The following is a 21968-nucleotide window of genomic DNA, read 5'->3' on the forward strand; positions in this document are numbered from 1 at the left end:
AGCTCCGCGCTGAGGCTGAGGACGGCACGCCGCCCGCGGCCGTGCGGGCCTCATCCGCCTCGCCAACGCGCAGCTCCGCGCCGAGGCCGCCGCCCTCAGCCGCCGCCCCGCCGCCGCCGCCTCCGCGTCACCGTCCGCCGTCGCCGCAGCTCCGCGCCGAGGCTGCTGCCTCCGCCTCCGCGTCACCACCGCCGTCGCAGCTCCGCGCGGAGACCGCCTCCCTCAGTCGCCGCCTCCGCGTCACCGTCCGACGCCGCCGTAGCTCCGCGCTGAGGCCGCCGCCCCCGCCTGCAAACGACCGTGAGAGAGAGAGAGAGGGGAAGAGTGAGAGAGAGAGGAAGAGTGTATGACAAGTGGGTCCCACAATTATGCTGACTGGACTGCCACGCGTACGCCACGTAGACCAAAACCACCGTGGATTGGGTAAGGGGGGGTAATTCGTCCGGTTTGTATAGCTGGGGGTGAAGAATGTAGAATGTCCGGTTTTGTGGTTCAGGGGGGTAATTCGGACGACCACGATAGTTCGGTTGGGTAATTCGTACTTTTTCCTATAATAAAAGTAATTTACAACATATATATTTCTTTTATTAAAATATAGTCATGTAAGATCTTGTTATAAAGATTTAATTGCAACGAACTATAGTGTAATCGGATTATAAATCGGATAAATAATTTAAAAGAAAAGTCCATAAGAAGAAGAAAAAATACGTGTATCATTTGGTGTACTAATAGGTAAAATGAGTCTCTAGTTAAGACAATATAGAGTGCAATCTCTGCATAGTCACGTCCTTTTGAAAGCAAACGGGATTCATTAACCAACGGGGGTGGCCACAGCATTAAAACCAAGGCAAGCCCCACAGCACCGCCTCCACCCTCCACTGTGCAACCGATAAGAGCCAGCCTCGGCCTTCTCCTCCTTCCTCCTTCCTGCGACTGCGAGCGGGAGCCCGCGGCTACCAACCCGGCGGCGGCGGCGGCGGCGGAGAGGAGAAAGCTGTGTGGAACACGGAGAGGTGGAGAGCGTCTCCGGTCTCTTCCAAAGTTTCCACCCGAGGAGGAGATCAAATCTTGGCCTCTCGAGTCAGCCCCCCCGCGTCCGCGTGGGAATCTTTCCAGATTCGCGCGCACGCTCCGTGGACGCGGATCGGGAGCGGGGAGGGGGACGTAATGGTGGTGGAGGGGAATGGCCGCGCCTACTCGATCACCATTGGCGTCTGCGTCATGGAGAAGAAGGTCGGGGGGATCTTGCGGCCCTTTGGTTCTAGGACTCTCGTTTTCTTTTCTTTTTCTTCTTCTCTTTTTTTTTTTTTGGGTGGTTCACGTGATCCGCGAACGCATGGATATGGCTGTTTGATTTGGTTTTCCTTTCGTTTTTTTTCCTTTTCGATCTCTCCTGTGTTCACTAATCACTTATCTGTTCTTTCTTTTGGACGTCTCTGGTTTCTTGATCGATTCGTGCTGTTGCCGTGCGTTTCTGGTTCTTGATTTGATTCGCCTTGTTGCCGTTACTGCGGCTGCCTATTGATTGATTTGGCCGGTTCTTGAGGAATGAGGTTTCTAGTCGCGCCGCTGGTTCTTGACTATGATTATGATATGGTCTAATCAATCTCTTGATTTTTTTTTGTTTTTCTCTGCAGGTGTTCTGCTCTCCAATGGAGCAGATTCTTGAGAGGCTCCGTGCATTTGGAGAATTCGAGGTACGCGAGATTTTTTTTTCCAAGCCGTTTCTCTTTCTTTGTTCGATCAATTTGCAAAAGTGGAAACGGGTGTGCGATTGAAGCTTGTCATGTGGATCAGTGGATGGGTGGATGGAATTGCATACGATAAATTTTCTTCTTTTTGGTAAAAAAAATTGCTTTTTCGAAATATTTTATGGCGAGACATCCGTGAATCTTTGTGGATACCAATTTATTCTGCATCTTTTCTTTGTGGATACCAGTACTTGAGGTCCCCATCATGTGGTTGCTTTTGCGGTTTGTCCCCAAATGTTTTGTCTTATAGCAACTAGGTCCCTTAATCTGTACTGGACACGAGTGATCTCTCAGTTTCTTTGCAATATTCTTTTTGGGTGGACTTAAGTTCGCCTACTTTGCTTTACCGATAATTTAGCCACTATTGTCAATTAAATATTTGAATGTTAGCACTTGAGTACTCCATATCCCCCATTTTTTATGCACCAATGTTGACTCCTTTTAAGTATATAAGCTATTGACCGGTGCTTTAATATGAACCGGGATTCCCTATCAATTAAACAATGGTGTGAAATGCAATGGAAATCTTAACTTTCTGCAGACGATAAGGCATCGGATTTGGTCCACGGCATGCATATATTAATCCATTTGCATGTTGTTCTTTGCATTCTACTCGGGACCACTGACCACTTCGTCATTCTTTATGCATTACCGTAGTTCGAGCTACATCACATGTCACTAATTACTCCTTGCTTCCATTAATTCATCATGTTGCTTCTTTTATTTTATGTTCCATACTTCATATATTTTATCAAACCTGTTGATAAACCTGGACTGCACTTATTTTACGCTTCAAATTTCTCTATTTTTTATCTCAGGCATACTTAATCTCATTATTAATTACTCTATCTGAACTTCAATTTATTAATTGATGTTCAAGTTATGTGCAGAAAGTTGAAATGTTTCAGATCAATTGTCATTCAGCATTATTTATTTGTCTTGCAGATTATAATATTTGGGGATAAAGTTATTCTCGAGGATCCTATTGAGATGTATGTAATGACAACTCAGGTTATTGATAACTTAATCATTGTTCTTTTCAAGTATAGGTTTATCCACACTACTTCTGTAGTATTTTTTTATGGCATAAATATAGTGCATGCTTGGCTGTAAGTTTACGAGTAATGTCTCACTTATCTGCATTTTATGTCCAGTTGGCCAAAATGCGATTGCTTGATTGCCTTCTATTCATCTGGTTTCCCTCTTAAAAAAGCTGAGGCTTATGCTGCTTTACGAAGGTATGAACTGTTTCCTTCTACATTGTTATGTTGGCATAAATTCTATTATGATTTAGCAAATACATCCCTGTTTCCAAAATGATTTATAGAGCACTTCTCAAAATTTTTATTATAATTTGTCGTATCATTTTTCTTGGAATGTACATGATGATTCTTATACAACATTTAGACAACTAGGCCGGCGTCAAGGAAGTGTTCCTTTTATTTTTGAAGTTCTGTTTGTTCCTCTTCAATATTATCTTACGTCTTATTTTAAGCTTTTGCTAGTGTAGTACCATACGTTGCACTGGTTTTCATATAAATGTCATGCATTCTCATTCAAAAAATGCCCAAATAGTTATATTTAAATGTAAACTAAATACAACCATATGGACTATTCATCCATATATACACATGTGTACACGATGCAATTATTTTCTACAACCCTAGAAAGGTTCACCCTTGCCTGCAAAGACCCATCCACAGAAAATCAGTGTAGTGTGGAGCACACTGCACATCATCACCATCTTCCATCACCAACTCCTCTTATCAACAAGCTTCTTATATGCATCTAGATATTGGAACATTGCTATTGATCTGTGTAGTATACCAGATATCTCACTGGACATGAGTTGATCAAGAGAGCATTGAGAAAGTGGAAAACTTTTACTGTTTCTTACAACCACTGGAATTTCTTTGCCGTTAATTACTTTAAATAAAATGTTAAAAGTAAGAACTGCCTCACACCCTCACCAGCTCACCTTATTGAGGGTGATTTTTTTTTCCTTGAAGTGAATAGAGGTTACCTTTTCTGTTACATTTGGTGATTTTAGTTTGCCCATATCTCCCAGTTGTCTTGCATTTTGTAACAGCAGTCTTATCCTCTATAAATGTCAGGCCTTTTTTAGTGAATGAATTGGAGCCACAACACCTACTTCACGACCGCAGAAAAGTATATGAGGTATTTCCATGGCATTCATAGTGTCTTCTCTTGCGCTCAGTAAAACGCATGATCTTTATTCTCTGATTACGTACACTCCTAGAATAAATATATATGTTTTATCTTTAACCTTTGTGAGAAGTGATCTTGTTATCTATGTTGGAACAGCATACTAGCATTGACCTATTAAGAGTTTCAGTTTAGCATTACTGCTCTCAAAGTGTCTTTACTTAAAAGTGGATTTTCCAGAGCTCCGATAGGCACTCCTGTCATATTTATAGTTTCAATAAATTGTGTTATGGGGTTTCCCCTGCTAGATGAAAAAAAAATTCTGTTGTTGCTCTGCATGGGGTGTTTACCAAGGTGTCAGTGAATCACTTGACATTTTTGGAAGATAAAATAAAATGTTAGTGAGCCAGTTGACATTCTTGGAAGATTCATCTACAGGTAGTATAGAAGATATTCATTTATGCAGTTACTAGTTGAATACCCATGTGTTGCAACGGACTTCAAGTAAATATTCCATATATTTTATAATTGAGGAGTTCTATATAACTCTGGAAGAAAACACATAAAATTTTCAACCAAACATCAGACATAATTTTCAGTCATTCACAAATGATCTACTAATCAAGAGATCCCACCAACTCAAGAAATGGTGGTGGAGTGGCAGACGACCACCAACGCACCTAGTTTCTTCTATATTGTACTGGCAGCACATATGTTTACAGGAGTACTGAAGCACGAAGTTTAACAGATGACATTTTTTTTAAAAAAATCTAAGGTTATTTCGGCTTGGGTGTACTTTTGATTGCCACTGACCGAATTGGCTAGCATTCTAAATATTTTATTTGTATGTATCTTCCACATCTTGTTTATCAGACACCAAGTCGCTCTTCCTCAAGTTGCAATAATTTTCTAGTAATTATGGGATGTGTTTTTCATGATTTCTCATTTACTCTTCCAAGTTATTCTTTGGAATAATTACTAAATTTTGCTAAATGCAATCATTTTCATGATTAAGCATCTGGAGAAGTATGGAATTCCTGTACCCAATTATGCTCTTGTCAATAGAGAATATCCGTACCAAGAGTTAGACTACTTTATTGAGCAAGAAGATTTTGTTGAGGTTCATGGAAAGCGATTTATGAAGCCCTTCGTGGAGAAACCTGTCAATGGTAATTGCCAGTATTTATCTAATTAACTTATTTCTGCTGTACTGTGATTCGTCTCTTTGAATTGTTGTTTCCATTGCCTCATTGGCACTGCTGTGGTTGATTTTGCTGTATGCATGAAAGCATACACTATATTTTTTTTTTGTGCTGAGGGTACAACAGTGAACGAAATACTATCATTTTAGCCTCCTTTTTTATAGTAGTATGGCTTGTTAGTCTATGTTTCACTCACAATGATCAATTATACGATAACTGATTCCTTAATCCTTTTCAGGGGATGACCATAGAATAATGATATATTATCCTAATTCTGCTGGTGGTGGAATGAAGGAACTGTTCCGAAAGGTAATTTTGAATGTAGCACGCCACAACAGTTTAAGTTTCATGCATCATACTTACCACTCTTTTACCTGGTGACTGTAATTACCTTTCCCCCTTGAGTCCTTAAACCTGCCAATTGCTTTGATTCTTTGGCTTCTGGAAAACAAAGATATATGAAAACATATCTCTGGAGTTATTTTGAGTTGAGGATCCATGCCTTTTATTTTCTGCAATTTAAGGAAAAAGGGGCCAATGATTACCTAATTATAATTGCTATGCTATCACAAGGCTTGAATGCTTGATCCCTTGCATTTCCCTTTGCAGAATTCAATTATTAGCTCCTTTATATTTTGTTTGTCAACATGTCAGGTGGTTTCTAAACAGAGAGGAAACCAAACAACATTTTCTGTTCTTCATGTATTCTTATGTATTTTTCTTGTATCTGGATACAAAAATAAACTTTTTGTTATATTTCTGATTAAATGTAGGTTGGTAACCGATCTAGTGAATTTCATCCTGATGTCAGGAGAGTGAGGCGTGAAGGATCTTACATTTACGAGGAGTTCATGCCTACTGGTGGGACGGATGTTAAAGTAAGAAAACTTTTGCAAGTGTTCTGTTCTTTTAGTTGGGCAAGTGTTCTGATTCAACTGCTGTACACTGAAAAATAGCATATTAGTTTCACTTTAATGGTTCTGGCTGTTCTCTTAAAAGGATTCATGAATCTATTTCTTTCCTATGTTCAGCTTTGTTTTGGAAAACCTGAAATTGAATGGACCTATATCCTTGCAGTCAGCCATATACAATTTATTTATGGATGAGAAGCTTCTCACGGTCTCACCAAATGTGGAAACTATCCATGTTCACATTTCACAAAAGAAAAATCATTTGGTCTATTTTTTCCAATAAAAGAAAGTCGAGCCTCAGTGTGCTCAGCTCCTTTTATTGGATTCTTTGTCTATTTTGACATGGTTCATTCAACAGTTTGGAGAGCTTTTGCATTGAGTAAATCATGCAGGGAACATATGTTCCACAAATTTCACTTTTCTGGCTTCCGTCTAAATTATCACAAAACTATTTTCAGGTTTACACAGTTGGCCCAGGATATGCACATGCTGAGGCACGTAAATCACCAGTTGTTGATGGTGTTGTTATGAGGAACCCTGATGGGAAAGAAGTGAGCGATTGCACATGTTTTTTGTTAAATTCATTTGAATATGCATTGATTTGTGTTGTTCAAAGTTCATGTTGTGCCATGGTATTTGCTTCATGAAAATAGAAAAAATCCACCTAAAATTTGTGTTATCATCACTGGTATGAAACCTGCACATATTTCATTTGTTTCCAAGCAAATTCACAGTCAAGCAGGTCTCTTTGCTGAGATGTCCACATCTGTTAGGTCAAATTGATACCGTTTTCCACAATGGACTTCTGATTGTTATTACCAGCTTTAAGGTTTTATTCGATATTGAAGTCAACTTAAACTGGGCATGCTTTGTGCAAACAATTTTACATAATGTAGCCAAGAACAAGACAATGGATTGATTTTTGGTGGTTTGGCAATTTGTTAAATGATTATACCGTGGAGTATGGTAAAAACACTGGTATCAATATATCGTGAACTAGCATTTTTATTGTATATTACTCATCAGTGCATAGAAGAAATAGTCGGACTATTTTTTGGGGTGAGAACTTGCTGTATTGCACCAGGCTGTAATTGGCTGCCCTATAGTCAGACCAATGTGGACAGGCATGGAGCAATCAACCTATGGCTAATGATAATTAATAAAACCTTATTATTTTTAAGATCATGGAGTTTGTTAATTGATACACGCAGTAGTTTAAAAATCTATTGGCTATTTAATGGATGTTGTTTAGTAATGTTTGAATTATGACTCTAAATTAAGTTTCTTGACACGGAGCTTTTCATCTACTCCATGAACAATGTGTCATCCTCTTCATTTCTTGATATTCCTGTTTCCTATTGATCTTTCTTACCTTTTATTTTATTACTTGAAGGTACGGTATCCTGTGCTTTTGACCCCTACAGAGAAACAAATGTCAAGAGACGTGTGCAGTGCTTTTAGGCAGATGGTAAGCTAGCTTACTTTGTTATATCTTAAGTTTATTTTGAATATCCTATGAAATGAACGCCTAGATTAATTGTGCCTTTTATTTTTGTTTTGTTTTGCTTGAGAGTGAATTCTTCAACTGATACTGCAGCAGACTTATATAATCTAGTTTCGTTTCAATTTGCAACTCTGCTGAATAGATAAGGTGTTGCATGTTGTCCAATTTTTGGGGGAAGTAGTATGTTTTACTATCTCTATAGTTATGCTTTAGATACTTTGCATCTATCGTGTTTGCTTGCTTCTCATCTTCTTTTCATGATAACCGCCTTGCGTTTATCATAGTATTTCCTAATATTCCTATTATGTTCTGATATGACTTGTTTCCATAGGTTTGTGGTTTTGATCTCTTAAGGTGTGATGGAAGATCATATGTTTGTGACGTTAATGGATGGAGCTTTGTGAAGAACTCGTACAAGTAATTTATTTAATCCTAGTGTTCTTTTCTTACAGACTGTCTATGGACCTTAATTAGTTCTGAAAGATTTGCGTAACTTTTTCTATCATTCAGGTATTATGACGATGCTGCATGCATCTTACGAAAGATATTTCTAGATGCAAAGGCACCTCATCTTTCTTCAACCATCCCTCCAAGCCTTCCTTGGAAATCTAATGAACCAGTTCAGCCCACTGAAGGTCTTACACGACAAGGAAGTGGAATAATTGGCACATTTGGGCAGTCAGAAGAATTACGTTCTGTCATTGTTGTGATACGCCAGTAAGGATTACTGCCTCTATGCTGGTTAAGCTGGTATTGAATGATAAATATTGGTGTTGTGTCTTGACATCTAATATCTGTTTAGTGGCGATCGGACACCAAAGCAGAAAGTGAAATTGAAAGTTACTGAGGAAAAACTCCTGAATTTGATGTTGAAATACAATGGTGGAAAGCCAAGAGCTGAGGTATCCCCTTTGTGGAATATTTATTTTTCATTATCCTGTTGGTGCTTAAACTAAATCATTTTTTCTTGATTTCCTTGCAGACAAAACTGAAAAGTGCCGTGCAACTACAAGACTTGCTAGATGCCACAAGGCAGCTTGTACCACCAACAAGGTAAGCCAATCCAGAATTAGCTGTCTGTGCAAGTTTATTCTTCTATTGGCTTGCCACAATTCGCAAACTTGTTAATTTAGTCAGTTTGATCTTCTATTTACTCAACCAAATTTATATTATCTAGGTCTGGCCGGGAAAGTGACAGTGATGCTGAGGATTTGGAGCATATTGAAAAGCTTCGTCAAGTCAAAGCAGTACTGGAGGAGGTAATTTTTAATTCAAATCTGCCTGTCCATGTGATATGGATATTTCTTCACCAGGTTATGGGGGAACATATCTTGCGCAAACTCATACAAGTAGCTAGTATTATGCATGCAAAACCTTTTCAGTTTGGCATCAAATAGGCATGACAAACACTCGAATCTGGATGAATGGGTAGTCCCTTATTTAGAAATTTATATTTCAAATGACTATGCGCTGGAAGAAACAAAGTGGGACAATTATTCTAACTCGCTATGGAATAATAATAGAAATACATGCTGTTATTTCCGCTTCCACGGAACCTCACTTCCTTTCTGTTTTTGCTATCAATCCATAGACTTTCTTGTCAATTTGTTAACATTCTTTTCATTAATTTGAGTCCTAATATTCTTGTTCCTAATATTTGTTCAGGTTTACACTAGATATACCCCGTGGAGGCTCTTTATTATTATATAGCTAACACAAATGTATTCAGTGTGCTTTGTAGCCACTTAGTTCATGATGCCACAAATGGAGGCATGAATGCTATTTACTATTGATTTCTCAAACTTTTAAGTTATAAACCAGTAGACTCTGATACTAACATTGTTAGATTTTTGTTAATTTTTGGTCAATTCAAGAAATTATAATTTTTTTTGGAGCTATAATAATCTTTTCACTCTTAGTTACTTATTCTTTTCCTGCCGTTAATGGAACAAGGTGCCATATTTGTCTTGCATACCTTGTAGTCAAACATAATGAACTAGTGGTAAAAGGAGCATGGAACTTGTATATATCCTCCAGCCTTCTAAAGGGTGCTGGCATATCTGTCATAACAAGGTTATACCATTCTTTTACAAGAATGCTGACATATGATAATTTTTGTTATCATTGCAACACTAGGGTGGGCATTTCTCTGGTATTTATAGAAAAGTGCAACTAAAGCCACTGAAATGGATTAGAGTTCCAAAGCGCTGTGGTGATGGTGAAGAGGAACGACCAATTGAAGCACTGATGATTCTAAAATATGGCGGTGTACTCACTCATGCTGGGAGAAAGCAGGTTTTGTACTCATAACTTTTTACTTTAATTTTCAACTGTTTGTTACTCCCTCTGTCCCACAATGAGTTCATTTTTGGCCTCTCCCATTTGTCCCAAAATAAGTTCATTTTTGAGCAATCATTTCATCGGAGTTAGTTTTCTATTGGTATATGTGATGGGTGAAAAATGAACTTATTTCGTGACGGAGGGAGTATTATGTATTCTCATGGTAAATATCCACCCTTCCTCATTACAACTTAATTAATCTAAGTTTAATTTAATAAGCATCAGAGCTAGAATTATTCTGTATCAATCACTAGTTTTCTGTTACTCCAATCTAGGCTAGTACCTAAGCATTGCAATGGAATTTAAATGAATATACCAGAATATTGTAAACTTGCAAGGCTCTATATATATATCAGAAGAAAAACATATCCATAGAAGGTCCCACCAACTCAAGAGGTGGTGGTGGGATGGTTAGTCAACTAGGTTCTATTATGTCGTACTAGCCAAATATCGATGAGTTGTAATGATCTAGAATAAGTACAATAGAAATTTGAAAATTTTTATACAATTTTCAATTTATCATCAATCCACAAATAACTCTTACAACCGAATGAGCAAATTTGGATACAACAGGAACAAAGTTCATACAGTTGCATTTGTGATCAACTTTATTCTTACGTCATGATTTTATTTTTCATGCTTCTCATTCAGGCTGAAGAGTTGGGTAGGTTTTTCAGAAACAATATATATCCAGGTAAGATTCACATTGTGTTGCTTCTGTTATTATGTAAAGAACTTTTTTTATCTTTGATGTTCTTTTCAAGTGAAAAGAGAAATTTACACTGGAGATCCATAAACTTGAGCAGTAGTGGCCTAGGTCCTTGGCAGGCTTGTGATGTTGAACACCTGTTCCACTTAGTTTACTACAACAATTTTCTAATTAATTTGGAAAGGAAGTTCATGTAAAAGGTGACTTAGCTGTCATAATAACATGTATGTGAGTAGTTGATGTGGCTTGTTGAAGTTACTGCTTAGATGAAGTTCTTGATGGTTGCAAACAAGAAATTATAGAACACCCATTTTTTATCTTTGCAACTTATTTTAGCTAGTTAAATATCTGTACAATACCTACATCAATTATGTTTTTCAAAACCTTCAGCTTACAATTGGCTCATTGACATAAACGACAGAATTGTCAAGTAGGGCCCTAGCACACCTGTCATTAATGGGCCTTCTAGTGAAAATTTCAGTTATTTTCTTTAGATATAAATGCAATAAGAACCTGGCATTATTATAGGCAATGATTGGCTAGGAAAAGTAACTTTACTGACATTACAGTCTGTTGCAGATTTCTTTTTTTTAAGAATAAAGTTGCATGTATTTAAGCTTTAAAACATTTTAAGTAATGTAATGTTCTCAATGAAATGTGATCCCTGTCAGGCTGCCTTGTCTTGCATGATGACCTTGTATCATCTTGGTTTTCTTTTCTCTTTTTTTTTTAAAAAAAAGTTTATTTCTTGTACTCAATATTCTTTTCTTACTAGTATGTTATCCTGAATATAGGTGAAGGAACTGGTTTGCTTCGCCTTCATAGCACCTACAGACATGATTTAAAAATATACAGTTCAGATGAAGGCCGTGTGCAGGTATACTTTTGGTCTTCTTTTTTTCAATTTGTAGCCCCTCTGAAATAGTTCAATTTAGATAATCTGAAATAGTTTTATTTTTTTAATTTATTCTGTTTTTCCTTTCTATGCTGACATTGGTCATGCCAACAGGATTTAGGAAAATTTTACCAGTTGATAGGTAATTGTTGTTAGTTACCTTTCAACTACTTTTTATTTCCTGTGGTAATAAAGCCCATACCTGCTTGTGTTTAACCTATCAAATACGGAACAATGGATGGGGGCAAACATAACTTAAGCTGATGAAAATTGTTTGGTCTCAGTGATATATGATGTTTGTTCTTCTCAGATAGTGCTAAATCTGCTTGATCATATCCATACCGTGTTCAGGATGGCTCGGAAGCAATAATCAGTCTAATATTAATCAATGCATATTCAAACTTTATTGGAAACTCTGTAATCTAATTGTACTCCTAGATAATTGCATTTTTTCACTATTTCCTGGACTACTGGAAAACCAGGCAAAATATACTATTGTCATAACTAATAGCCTAACTTCAAATCTGTATATTCAAGCCCAGCACGCTCATTTTGGTACTTTCACTACTTTGATAAAATTACACCACTGTTATACACTTTGACAAATTGTTGTACTCGAACACATAAATACAGAAAAATATATTGCAGAAATGATAGGATAAGTTATTCAGTAGGATAATCATAAAAGTGGATGCTATCACTGGGTATAGTAGAGAGAAGATAGCAGCAAAATAGAAGTGGATCGTCTGCAACTTGTCTTATAGTATGTGGCTATGCGTTATTTTCTCTTGTAATGTTATTTATCATCTGAGTATATGTTCATGATGGTGTACTTGTCAGATGTCAGCAGCAGCATTTGCCAAAGGCCTTCTTGATTTGGAAGGGCAACTAACACCTATACTGGTCTGTTGCTTATAATTTAGATCCTTTTTGTTGCTTACTTGTGACTCCTGCCTCTTTCTCAACTCTGCCTTTGTACTAACTTCTCCAGGTCTCTCTAGTAAGTAAAGACTCATCTATGCTAGATGGATTGGAAGATGCTAGCATCGAGATGGATGAAGCAAAGGTTTGCTCTCATATTTAATAAACACCCGGTATTTGTTTATGGACTCTGAAGTATTGAAGTCTCAAAAAGACACAAGCACATAGTATACTGCGAAGAGGTTAATTTTAAGGTATATACTGTCTGGTGCTACTGTGGACTGGCACTGGTGCATCCTCTTCAGCTTAGTTGGATTGATACTCCTCTTTGGTTAGGAGATTTCCATCGAGAGATCAATTAGAGATTGCCTGTGAGGATTTAAAGGATATAGCTAAGAGTATGGAAATTTTGGATGAGATTCTGTTATTAGGAAATCCTGTCCTGATGACACTTATTCTGTCTTCCTGTTTCTCTCACTGCCTCTTGTCTTCTTTGCTTTCCTCATCACAGCTCCTGGTCAGTGACGCTTGGGGCCAAAACCACCTACCCATGACAGTTACTTGTTACAAGTCCCGTATAATTCATGCCATGTCCATACTTACCATGTCAACCAGTTCCATATACGATACAATTAGATATGTATATGTTTTGGCATGTTTGCTTTAATCTCAGGAAGCTAGATCATTTACGAGTATATTACAAGTCTAGCCTGTATCTTGTATATGCCAGGACAACCGCCTGGCATAACTATGAGTTTTAACACTTGCTAGTGTTGAATCTAACCATTACTTTATTTTTCACCCCTCATAAATCTTTAGAAGCACCTGTGATGTTACTTAGTTACTATAAGCTAATTCTTAATCCTTCTGTATTGTCATATCTTCACTTAATAACTAGGATCTCCTTGCTGCTTTCTATTCCTGTTCATCATATACTATTACCAAAAATTAAATAAATAAACATTTTCAGGCTAGATTGCATGAGATCATCATTACAAATGCTAAAGCAAAGAATACCAATGAACCAGTGGAGTTTCCATGGATGGTTGATGGTGCAGGATTGCCTGCAAATGCTTCGCAGCTTCTCCCTAAGATGGTACAGTACTTTGACTGGATATAAGCTTGGTCTTTTTCATAAGCATCTTTTGAAGTATTCAAATAATTTACAGCATTTGTTTCAATAATGCATTTCTAAACCACTCTAGGAGAGGTTTTAATAATAAGAGAAGACAGCTATGGAAAATATTGGACTGTCTCATGTAGGGCAGTCTTTTCTTCAAAAGATATGAGAACAAAAATATTGAGAACTTAGGGCAGTGCTAATAATTGGTATTTATGTATATGCTGATGATTAACAAAGAACTGTGAAAAATATTAGCTCACATTCACCTCAAAGCAATATGTTACTGTGTCAGTCATGCCAACTGTGAAGTCTTGAGCTCAATAGGTTTATACTGGAGCATGTCTTGCTTGATTCATGAAACAAACCTTTTGAAGCAAATATAATTAATGTTAGAAGTCATGATGGTGTAGGATTCAGTAGATGCCACTGTTTTGTCTTGAGAATTTACGCAAAAATGTATATGATTCTTATTTCCTTGCTTTAAAACTTACTAGGCCAAGTTGACGAAAGAAGTAACTGCACAAGTCAAGCTACTTGCTGAAGATGAAGATGAGAAGCTTGCATTAACAAACTCGTTTTCTAGATATGACCAAGCAAAGGCTTTTGGAAAAACAACAATTGATGTTGCTCGTATTGCTGCCGGGTTGCCTTGTGGTAGTGAGAGCTTCCTCTTGATGTTTGCTCGATGGAAAAAACTTGAGAGGGATTTATATAATGAAAGAAAGGAGTGAGTAGAATGTTTCACTTTTAGACTTCTTGATGTCAGAAATCATTTTATTAACCAAGTATAACTTCCTTCTCCAATCACTTATATAGTGCTCCATAAATTTTACTGCAGCCGATTTGACATTACACAAATCCCAGATGTCTATGACTCCTGCAAGTAAGTGAACAAACCATCTTCAAGTAACTAGGTTATTTAGAAAGAAATCAGGAGCGTGAATTAACTGTCTGTTTTCATTAGCAATCTCTATTTTCTAGCTTTTCTGAATCCAAAGCCGCTAATATATTGAAGGGTACCTAAATACTCATTATGACATAAAGTTATTTAAATTTGACACAGAATTATAACGTGATGCCATTATTCTTCCTTATATATCTAATGTACTTATTTGAATTATGAAAGATCATTTACATCTGTCATGAACCGCACAATCTAAGTGCTGAATTACATTGCAGATATGACCTCCTGCATAATGCACATCTTAACCTTGAAGGTTTGGAAGAGCTTTTCAAAGTTGCTCAAGTAAGGAACCTTAACGTTCTATACTTCCATTTGATCTCTCTTTTAAATTTGCATGAATGTTACTGATGGACTTCTTGAGTAGCCACGAAGTCATATTGACTAAGTACTTCCTGCAGAAGAGAAATCAGTCAATTGCAATTGTAAATATATACTGATATGCAATTGCAAAATATGGCCATATTATTTTGGTATGAACAACTGGGTAGATAGGGCATTGAAGTTCTGACATCTGAGGATATCATTTGACACAAGTCACCTGTGCCACATAAAGAATGACATTCCTAGTTTTCTTTGCCTCCACAAGTCTTGGAGTGCAGACTATTGCATTGTGGTCACATAGGCCTTGAAAAGATCGCAAGCGGTTAAATTATACAGTTCCAATGCTCAGGTGATGTGACTATGTGAGACAAACTGTATGGTCAGTGCTTATGTTATGATGATTCCTCATAGAAGGTTCAATCTTATATTCTTTTTGTATAGCCTTATGAGAGATGTGAGTCTTAAGTTCATTATGCTAGATCTTGTGGAGTGAAGTGACCTGGAACAGACATTGTTTGTTTAGTGCATCTGTTTGGATGATTCAACGTAGAAGGTCCAATTCCACATTCTTTTTGTACAATGTTATGTGAGATATTAGTGAGAATTTCATTAAGCTAGATATTAGTGAGATATGTTCTTTTCTTCATACTTTTATCATTTCGTATAAATCAATTACTCCCTCTGTAGAAAATTGTAGGGCATATTTTATTTGGAAAAGAAGTCTTTAAGACAAGACTTTGACCATTGATTGCGCATAAATATATTCATAATATCTATAAAAGCAATGTTTATGAACGCTCTTTGAAAAATGAATGTATTGGTATAATTTTATGCACTAAAATATACTTATAATTTGACTAATTGTTTGTCAAAAATTTACAAAGTTTGACCTTCTGAAAAATTATAGCTTTTATCTATTAGAGCCACATATGATGTTATAGTTTTGGATTTTTTTTTGTTAGTTTATTTGCGTAGATTAGTTCTCTTTGACGTTTTTAATATTTTCATCATAGCTTATCTAACATTGATTGTTGTAGCTTCTTGCTGATGGCGTAATTCCAAACGAGTATGGGATCAACCCAAAGCAAAAACTAAAAATTGGCTCAAAGGTTTGTTTTAAGAAAGACGTTACTGTTTGTTCCATCCACAGATGATTATATGCTCTTTGAATGCCACAAACTGATTAATCATTTTGAATGCTTTGATTGGTTTTCCTAGATAGCACGTCGGTTACTTGGAAAAATTTTAATTGATCTACGGAACACTCGTGAAGAAGCAATAAGTGTTTCAGATCCAAAATTTACAGAAGATGAAGCTACATTCTTACCAACGAAAGAATCAGAGTACCAACAAAAACTTCAAACTAGAAATGAGGATGGAAGAAGATCTAGTTCCACAAGTGAGAAATCATTGGATCAGGAAGATGAAGATGATAGAGAAACTAAATACCGCTTAGATCCTAAGTATGCCCTTGGTTTTATCAATCCTAATCAATCCTAATCACATGTGTATTTAATTTCTCTAATTCACTTTATTCCAGGTATGCTAATGTAAAGACACCTGACAGACATGTCCGGACAAGGCTTTATTTCACATCAGTATGCATGAGACTTCATGTTCAGCTTTGCTTTTGTTCTTATCATCATTTTTGGATTTAATTGTTATTCTAACATTCTCTTTAACAGGAATCTCACATACACTCCTTAATGAATGTCCTTCGCTATTGCAACTTGGATGAATGTCTACAAGGGGAGGATAGCCTTGTCTGCCAAAGCGCTTTAGACCGACTGCATAGAACCAGGGAGCTTGACTACATGAGTAATATTGTGCTTAGAATGTTTGAAAATACTGAGGTATGGATCTTTTTCATATGGCTCACAAGAAAACTTGCCTTGTTACAAATGCTATTTTTATTCTGGGTAAGATTTCTGTTTTTCACAAAATACATGAGACCATATGTTTCCAAACCGCCATTTTATGTGCGATGAGGTCCTGGATCTCTTTATCTTATTTCCTTGACTATTCTCTGTTTTGCACCTACTTATGTTGATGTGCTTCATAGGTTACAGTTCTTACTGTTGGGATAACGTGTACAGCCAGTTCTCTGGAATTTGGATGTTGTTGTTTTACACGGTCTTATTTGCTTACCGGATTTCGTATTTACAGGTTCCTTTAGAAGATGAGAAAAGGTTCCGGATTGAAATGACATTTAGTCGTGGTGCTGATCTTAGTCCTCTAGAGGTGATGCTTGCACCTTCTTTTGCAACGCAGGACATGAGCTCCGGTGTGCTTGCTCGCTACTAGATGCATTTGAGCAATTGAGACTTACTCATGTAATATATGTTTTGGTCCAGGATAAAACCAGTGAAAATACTTCCTTGCTCCAGGAGCACACCCTGCCGATAATGGGGCCTGAGAGACTGCAGGAAGTTGGTTCCTGCCTAACACTGGACAAGTTTGAGAAAATGGTGCGACCATTTGCGATGCCTCCTGAAGACTTCCCTCCAGCTGCTGCGCCACAAGCCTTTTCTGGCTACTTCAAAGGCTCTGGAATGCTTGAAAGACTCGCTAGTCTCTGGCCTTTTCACAAGGGTGCGACTAACGGGAAATAAGTGAAAAGGCTACAAAATGGGTAGAATTGATCCATGTGAATATTTCTCAACTTTTAGCATCTGGTGGCAACACCATTTGCCCAATTTTGGTAACTTTGTCGAATGTTTCAGAGACTGGATCCTTTATAAATGCTCTTGCCCAATGTCTTCAAATCCTGTTGGTGAAGCACAAAAATATACTCTCTCCGTTTCAAAATGTTTGACACCGTTAACTTTTTAGCACATATTTGACTGTTCGTCTTATTTTAAAAAAATTGTAAAATATGTAAAACTATATGTGCACATGAAAGTATATTTAACAATGAATCAAATGATATGAAAAGAATAAATAATTACTTAAATTTTTTGAATAAGACAAATGGTCAAATACGTACTAAAAAGTCAACGGTGTCAAACATTTTGAAACGGAGGGAGTACATGCAAAGCTAACTCTGAATATGCAATCTCCTCAAGTTTTTTCAGGAACTGGCTTGTCCAGGGATCAAATATACTTTCTGCTCCTGATCAAGCTCTGGACAATGTTGGCATTTTGGCAACATGGACAATGTTCATCAGACAATGTCTGTTGGAGAACACCTATGCTAACACCTAGGCATGCACTAATTTCCTTGCATTTGATTTCCACCTTGCAGCTGGTTAGCTCATGCACATCTATTTTGGCACACTTCAACTCTGCTGAAAAAAAAAGGCTGCACAGTCAATCAGCTAGACACGATCATTGTCTGGTGAATGATATTAGAATCTGATTGAGTTGTAAAGTATAGGTTACGTGTGCTTATGTCATTTAAACTCCACCATCTGGTGAGCCTGGTCTCAAGAAACATGAGCATGGGTAGCATCCGTAGTTTTTAGTGTATTTTAAGAGATCTGGTCAAAACCTACAACAATAAGGCAAAATTAAAATAAAATATTTTGTTTGCATCAACGATATACTCCTAAAGGCAAGATTTTCCAATTGTTAAATAAGCAAAAGATAGTGTGATGAAAGCCGGAAACCTAGCGAGGTAGGTGAAGAAAGACAAGGGATGTGTGAAACATGATATCTTCATCTCGTCTTTCTTTTTGGCCATTTTAAAAATGATTTAAACTCTAATTTATATTTGGGGGCATGATTGGATCACACATTGCACTGACAAGTGTCGCTCTACGTTTGGATGCTTCCATTGACTGTGGAAAGATTACAATAGCATATCATTTCATTTTTCTTAAAAGAAATTAATAGATAAGTATGCCCTTTGACACAGCTGATGATAAAAGGCAAGAAAAGATTATGTCAACTTCACTTTAGTGGCCGAAGAGCGAGTTGCCTTTTGCAGCAATTCAGCAAAGTGCAGCTTGGAAGCGTCTGGCGTATTATGCCAAGTATTTGGACAGCAGGAATTTGTCGCGATGGGTCTTTGACAGGCATTACCATACCAATAGTTGAGAGCTTAAGGCTCAATCTGAATATGTTTCCGCCTTTATTCTTAGTAACGTAATTTCCATTATATATGGATAAATATTATTATCCGTAAAAAATATTCTCTAGTAACTATATTCACACGAAAACGATGCAAACTAAAATTAGAAAAATAAAATCAAACATCAAATCCTGTTGCTGTTTGGCAGCCACGTTAACTTGTAATTAAATTGTAACGTGGCTACCAGCGCCAAAGAAGCCAAGACAATGGCTGGCTACAGTTCACTAGTGTTTACTGGGTGAAACCCCGCGTAATGCTGCGAGAGTTTACTACGATAATAATAAGTAAAAATAATGTGTGAAATGGCTTAAACAATATGAGCTTGCATAAACATAAGTTGATGTGATTTAAATTTAATTAGTATATAGAATGATGATCAAATGTAAAAGTAAGATGATGTGGTTTATGAGAAAACAAAAGAAGGAAGATAATTTAGACCATACATCTTAGGGCTAAAAAAATTGAGATAATTTGAACCAAAGATTAATCATATAAGGATTAAAAGTAAAAACAATTGATGAGATATGACTTAATGAGAGAAAAATAAAAGTAACATGAACTAAGTGATGATGAACTTTATAGGTATAGGACATAATATAGAAAAAACGATGGAGAGATATATTAAAATAGTATATGAATTATGTGGAATGATTTGATATGCTTACATTTTAATTCTCTAAAATTTAATAAATTATTAAATTATAAATAATATAGCAATACATGTATGATGCTTAAATGTAATAGTAATTGTTAGTGGATGATGATGTGGCACCTTTGCGTATAAGATAGAATTATCTTGGTTAGAATTTATACATAATTAAAAAATGGCTATACATACCATCCACCGGTGCGTAAAACCTTCGTTCTATATAACTATTTTGGGATAAAGGTGCAATTCAAGTATATAACAGTACTAGTTCAGTTTTTAAATATGCGATGATTTTTGACACGATGTTTTAATATTCATCATGTTCAACAATTTAATGTAATATTAAAAACTATAATTCATACTTAAAATACATTTAATGGTAATAAAGATCATAACAGAATGGATGATATTTATATAAAAAATTAATAGTAAAACGAATGATTGAATATCATGTATAATAGTTGACAACATTGCCATATATATTTAAAAACTGGAGGTGGTGGCGCAAGATTTATACTACTCCAGTATTAGTACGGTAATGAAGGGCACTTTAATGATAGGGTCAGCATAGCAGGTGATATCAATTAAGATATCAATCACACGTAAGTAAAGAGAGTTTATTAAATCATATAATCTCCTTAATAGATCAAAACAAACGTGTCAGATGTGAAAACAGCAAACGATGTGATGAATCTGAACACCAATAATTAACATATATAAGAGATCACGAACGTGATGGTACTGCAGATTGTGACCCGGTAACAACAATATATATGAAAATTCAGGATGCTATAACTGTCATAAATATAGATTATATATGTCTTTGCTCGGTGAAATAATATTTGGTTCATCAACGATGAACAAAATGACTATATTTCAAATGACTATTATATACTCTTTCGCCATCCTAAAATATGTAACGATGGTGACCAACGTCTTAAAAAAATGAAATACTTCATCCGTATACTATTAACTTCTATTGTAATATTTATCTATTTTTTTACTCAAAAATTTTATATAAATGTTATTTATTTTCATTAATGAAACTCTAATTTAACTTGCAACTTTATATATTTCTACTAAATTTCTAGTTTTAAATTTTAGCTTATAATTTTATATATTTATACTAAATTTTGAACATTTTTAACAAGATAAAAGTTGAAGAGCGTCGCATATAAAAAAAACCCGGAGTTATTAGTATATTTAATATTTCAATACGAGATCCCATCGCAGTCGGTGAAATTAATTTGCTGACATGCATGGCATGGCTCGCAAAGAGCTAAAATCCACGTAATGCATGTTTGACCTCGGCGCACGTGGGCCATATGCATACATGTACATGTAATTGTCTATTTGCAATTCACGGGAATAGAAAAGGAAATGAGAGAAGAAGAAATGGAAAAAATAGGAGGAGGAGTGTTTTATTTTTATTTTTTTTTCATGTGTAACATATGGAATCCACTAACACGTACGTGTTACTGCGCAGTACCACGTCAGCGCGTGGAGTGGGTTAGAGTCCATTTAAACTAGCTATGGTACCTAAGAGTACGTGTTACTGCGCAGTACCACGTCAGCGCGTGGAGTGGGTTAGAGTCCATTTAAACTAGCTATGGTACCTAAGACAAATTTGAGAGCTTGAAAATACGTTTAAGAGTTTTGAAATCTAGATGATATAGCTAAACAAGTTTAGGTATCATCCATACACTTCTCTCTTTAATATATATTAGATGGTTATGATGAGTGATGAAATTGATCCAATATGGTTCTCTTTCTATAATTAATGTGACCTTAAGGTATATTGAAGATTAGTTCTAACTATATCAGATGTCTAATCGGATAAATACGATTAAAAACTAAAGAAAGGCATATTCATTTTTGTAAATAATTCTTTTATAATTATATAACTTATCTTTAAAATAAAACATGTATATATATTTAATTTAAATTTGGGCTTTCTCTAGACCATAGGCTGACTTTTAGACTCATAATTTAGCCTTGGGTTCGTGTCTACCTGGCCACAAACACACCTAAAATATTTGGTTAACGTATAGGAAGAAAATATTTGGTTAACGTATAGGAAGAAATGCTATACGTTATCATAATATCTTTTTTCTCTCCCAACGTTAATTTTGAAAGTTCATGCATTGGAAAGCACCAATGTGATGGTGACATCATGGATGCTTAACTCAATGTGCTAGTGTTCATATAATCCTGATGCCTACGAATGTTTCCCATATGTGTATAGGTGCCCTTTTAATTAATAATATTTTAGTGAGATCGGATGTACCACTAGTCTCCACCTATGTGAACATATATTAGAGATTGTATTTTATGGGTGGGTCATTGTATAGTGGCGTGGACGTGCATATGAAAAAAAAAAAAGAAAGAAAGCTCCTGCACCTATCTTCTGTGAAAAATATTTTCTATGTGCCTTTATTCA

General features: G+C 36.3%; 1 protein-coding gene across 3 annotated transcripts; it reads left to right on the forward strand.

The window, feature by feature from the left end:
* The first annotated feature begins 693 nt into the window (after positions 1 to 693).
* On the forward strand, positions 694 to 17572 carry LOC127765001 (inositol hexakisphosphate and diphosphoinositol-pentakisphosphate kinase VIP2-like). 3 transcript variants are annotated; one of them, XM_052289787.1, is made up of 30 exons: positions 694 to 1233; positions 1638 to 1697; positions 2697 to 2743; positions 2906 to 2989; positions 3866 to 3929; positions 4933 to 5086; positions 5358 to 5428; positions 5893 to 5997; positions 6489 to 6581; positions 7424 to 7498; positions 7866 to 7951; positions 8045 to 8251; positions 8337 to 8436; positions 8517 to 8587; positions 8712 to 8793; positions 9671 to 9829; positions 10526 to 10568; positions 11378 to 11460; positions 12319 to 12381; positions 12470 to 12544; positions 13370 to 13495; positions 14017 to 14249; positions 14361 to 14405; positions 14702 to 14768; positions 15845 to 15916; positions 16026 to 16270; positions 16348 to 16405; positions 16493 to 16660; positions 16974 to 17048; positions 17162 to 17572. In XM_052289787.1, exons 1-30 carry the CDS (start codon positions 1168 to 1170, stop codon positions 17417 to 17419), a joined length of 3135 nt encoding a protein of 1044 aa, XP_052145747.1. In that variant the 5' UTR covers positions 694 to 1167; the 3' UTR covers positions 17420 to 17572. The 3 variants fall into 3 exon arrangements, with proteins under 3 accessions (XP_052145747.1, XP_052145748.1, XP_052145749.1); XM_052289788.1 differs by having other exon boundaries at positions 1217 to 1233; positions 2697 to 2762; XM_052289789.1 differs by lacking the exons at positions 694 to 1233; positions 1638 to 1697; positions 2697 to 2743; positions 2906 to 2989; positions 3866 to 3929 and having other exon boundaries at positions 5072 to 5086; positions 5931 to 5997.
* Positions 17573 to 21968: the final 4396 nt, after the last annotated feature.

Source organism: Oryza glaberrima, chromosome 3, assembly GCF_000147395.1.
Source record: "Oryza glaberrima chromosome 3, OglaRS2, whole genome shotgun sequence".
Lineage (NCBI taxonomy): Eukaryota > Viridiplantae > Streptophyta > Magnoliopsida > Poales > Poaceae > Oryza > Oryza glaberrima.

Coding starts and splice junctions, on each gene's coding strand:
- LOC127765001 (XM_052289787.1), top strand. CDS start 1,168: ATGGTGGTGGAGGGGAATGGCCGCGCCTACTCGATCACCATTGGCGTC. Junction 5,998..6,488: donor CTGGTGGGACGGATGTTAAA/GTAAGAAAACTT, acceptor AACTATTTTCAG/GTTTACACAGTTGGCCCAGG. Junction 8,437..8,516: donor GTGGAAAGCCAAGAGCTGAG/GTATCCCCTTTG, acceptor ATTTCCTTGCAG/ACAAAACTGAAAAGTGCCGT.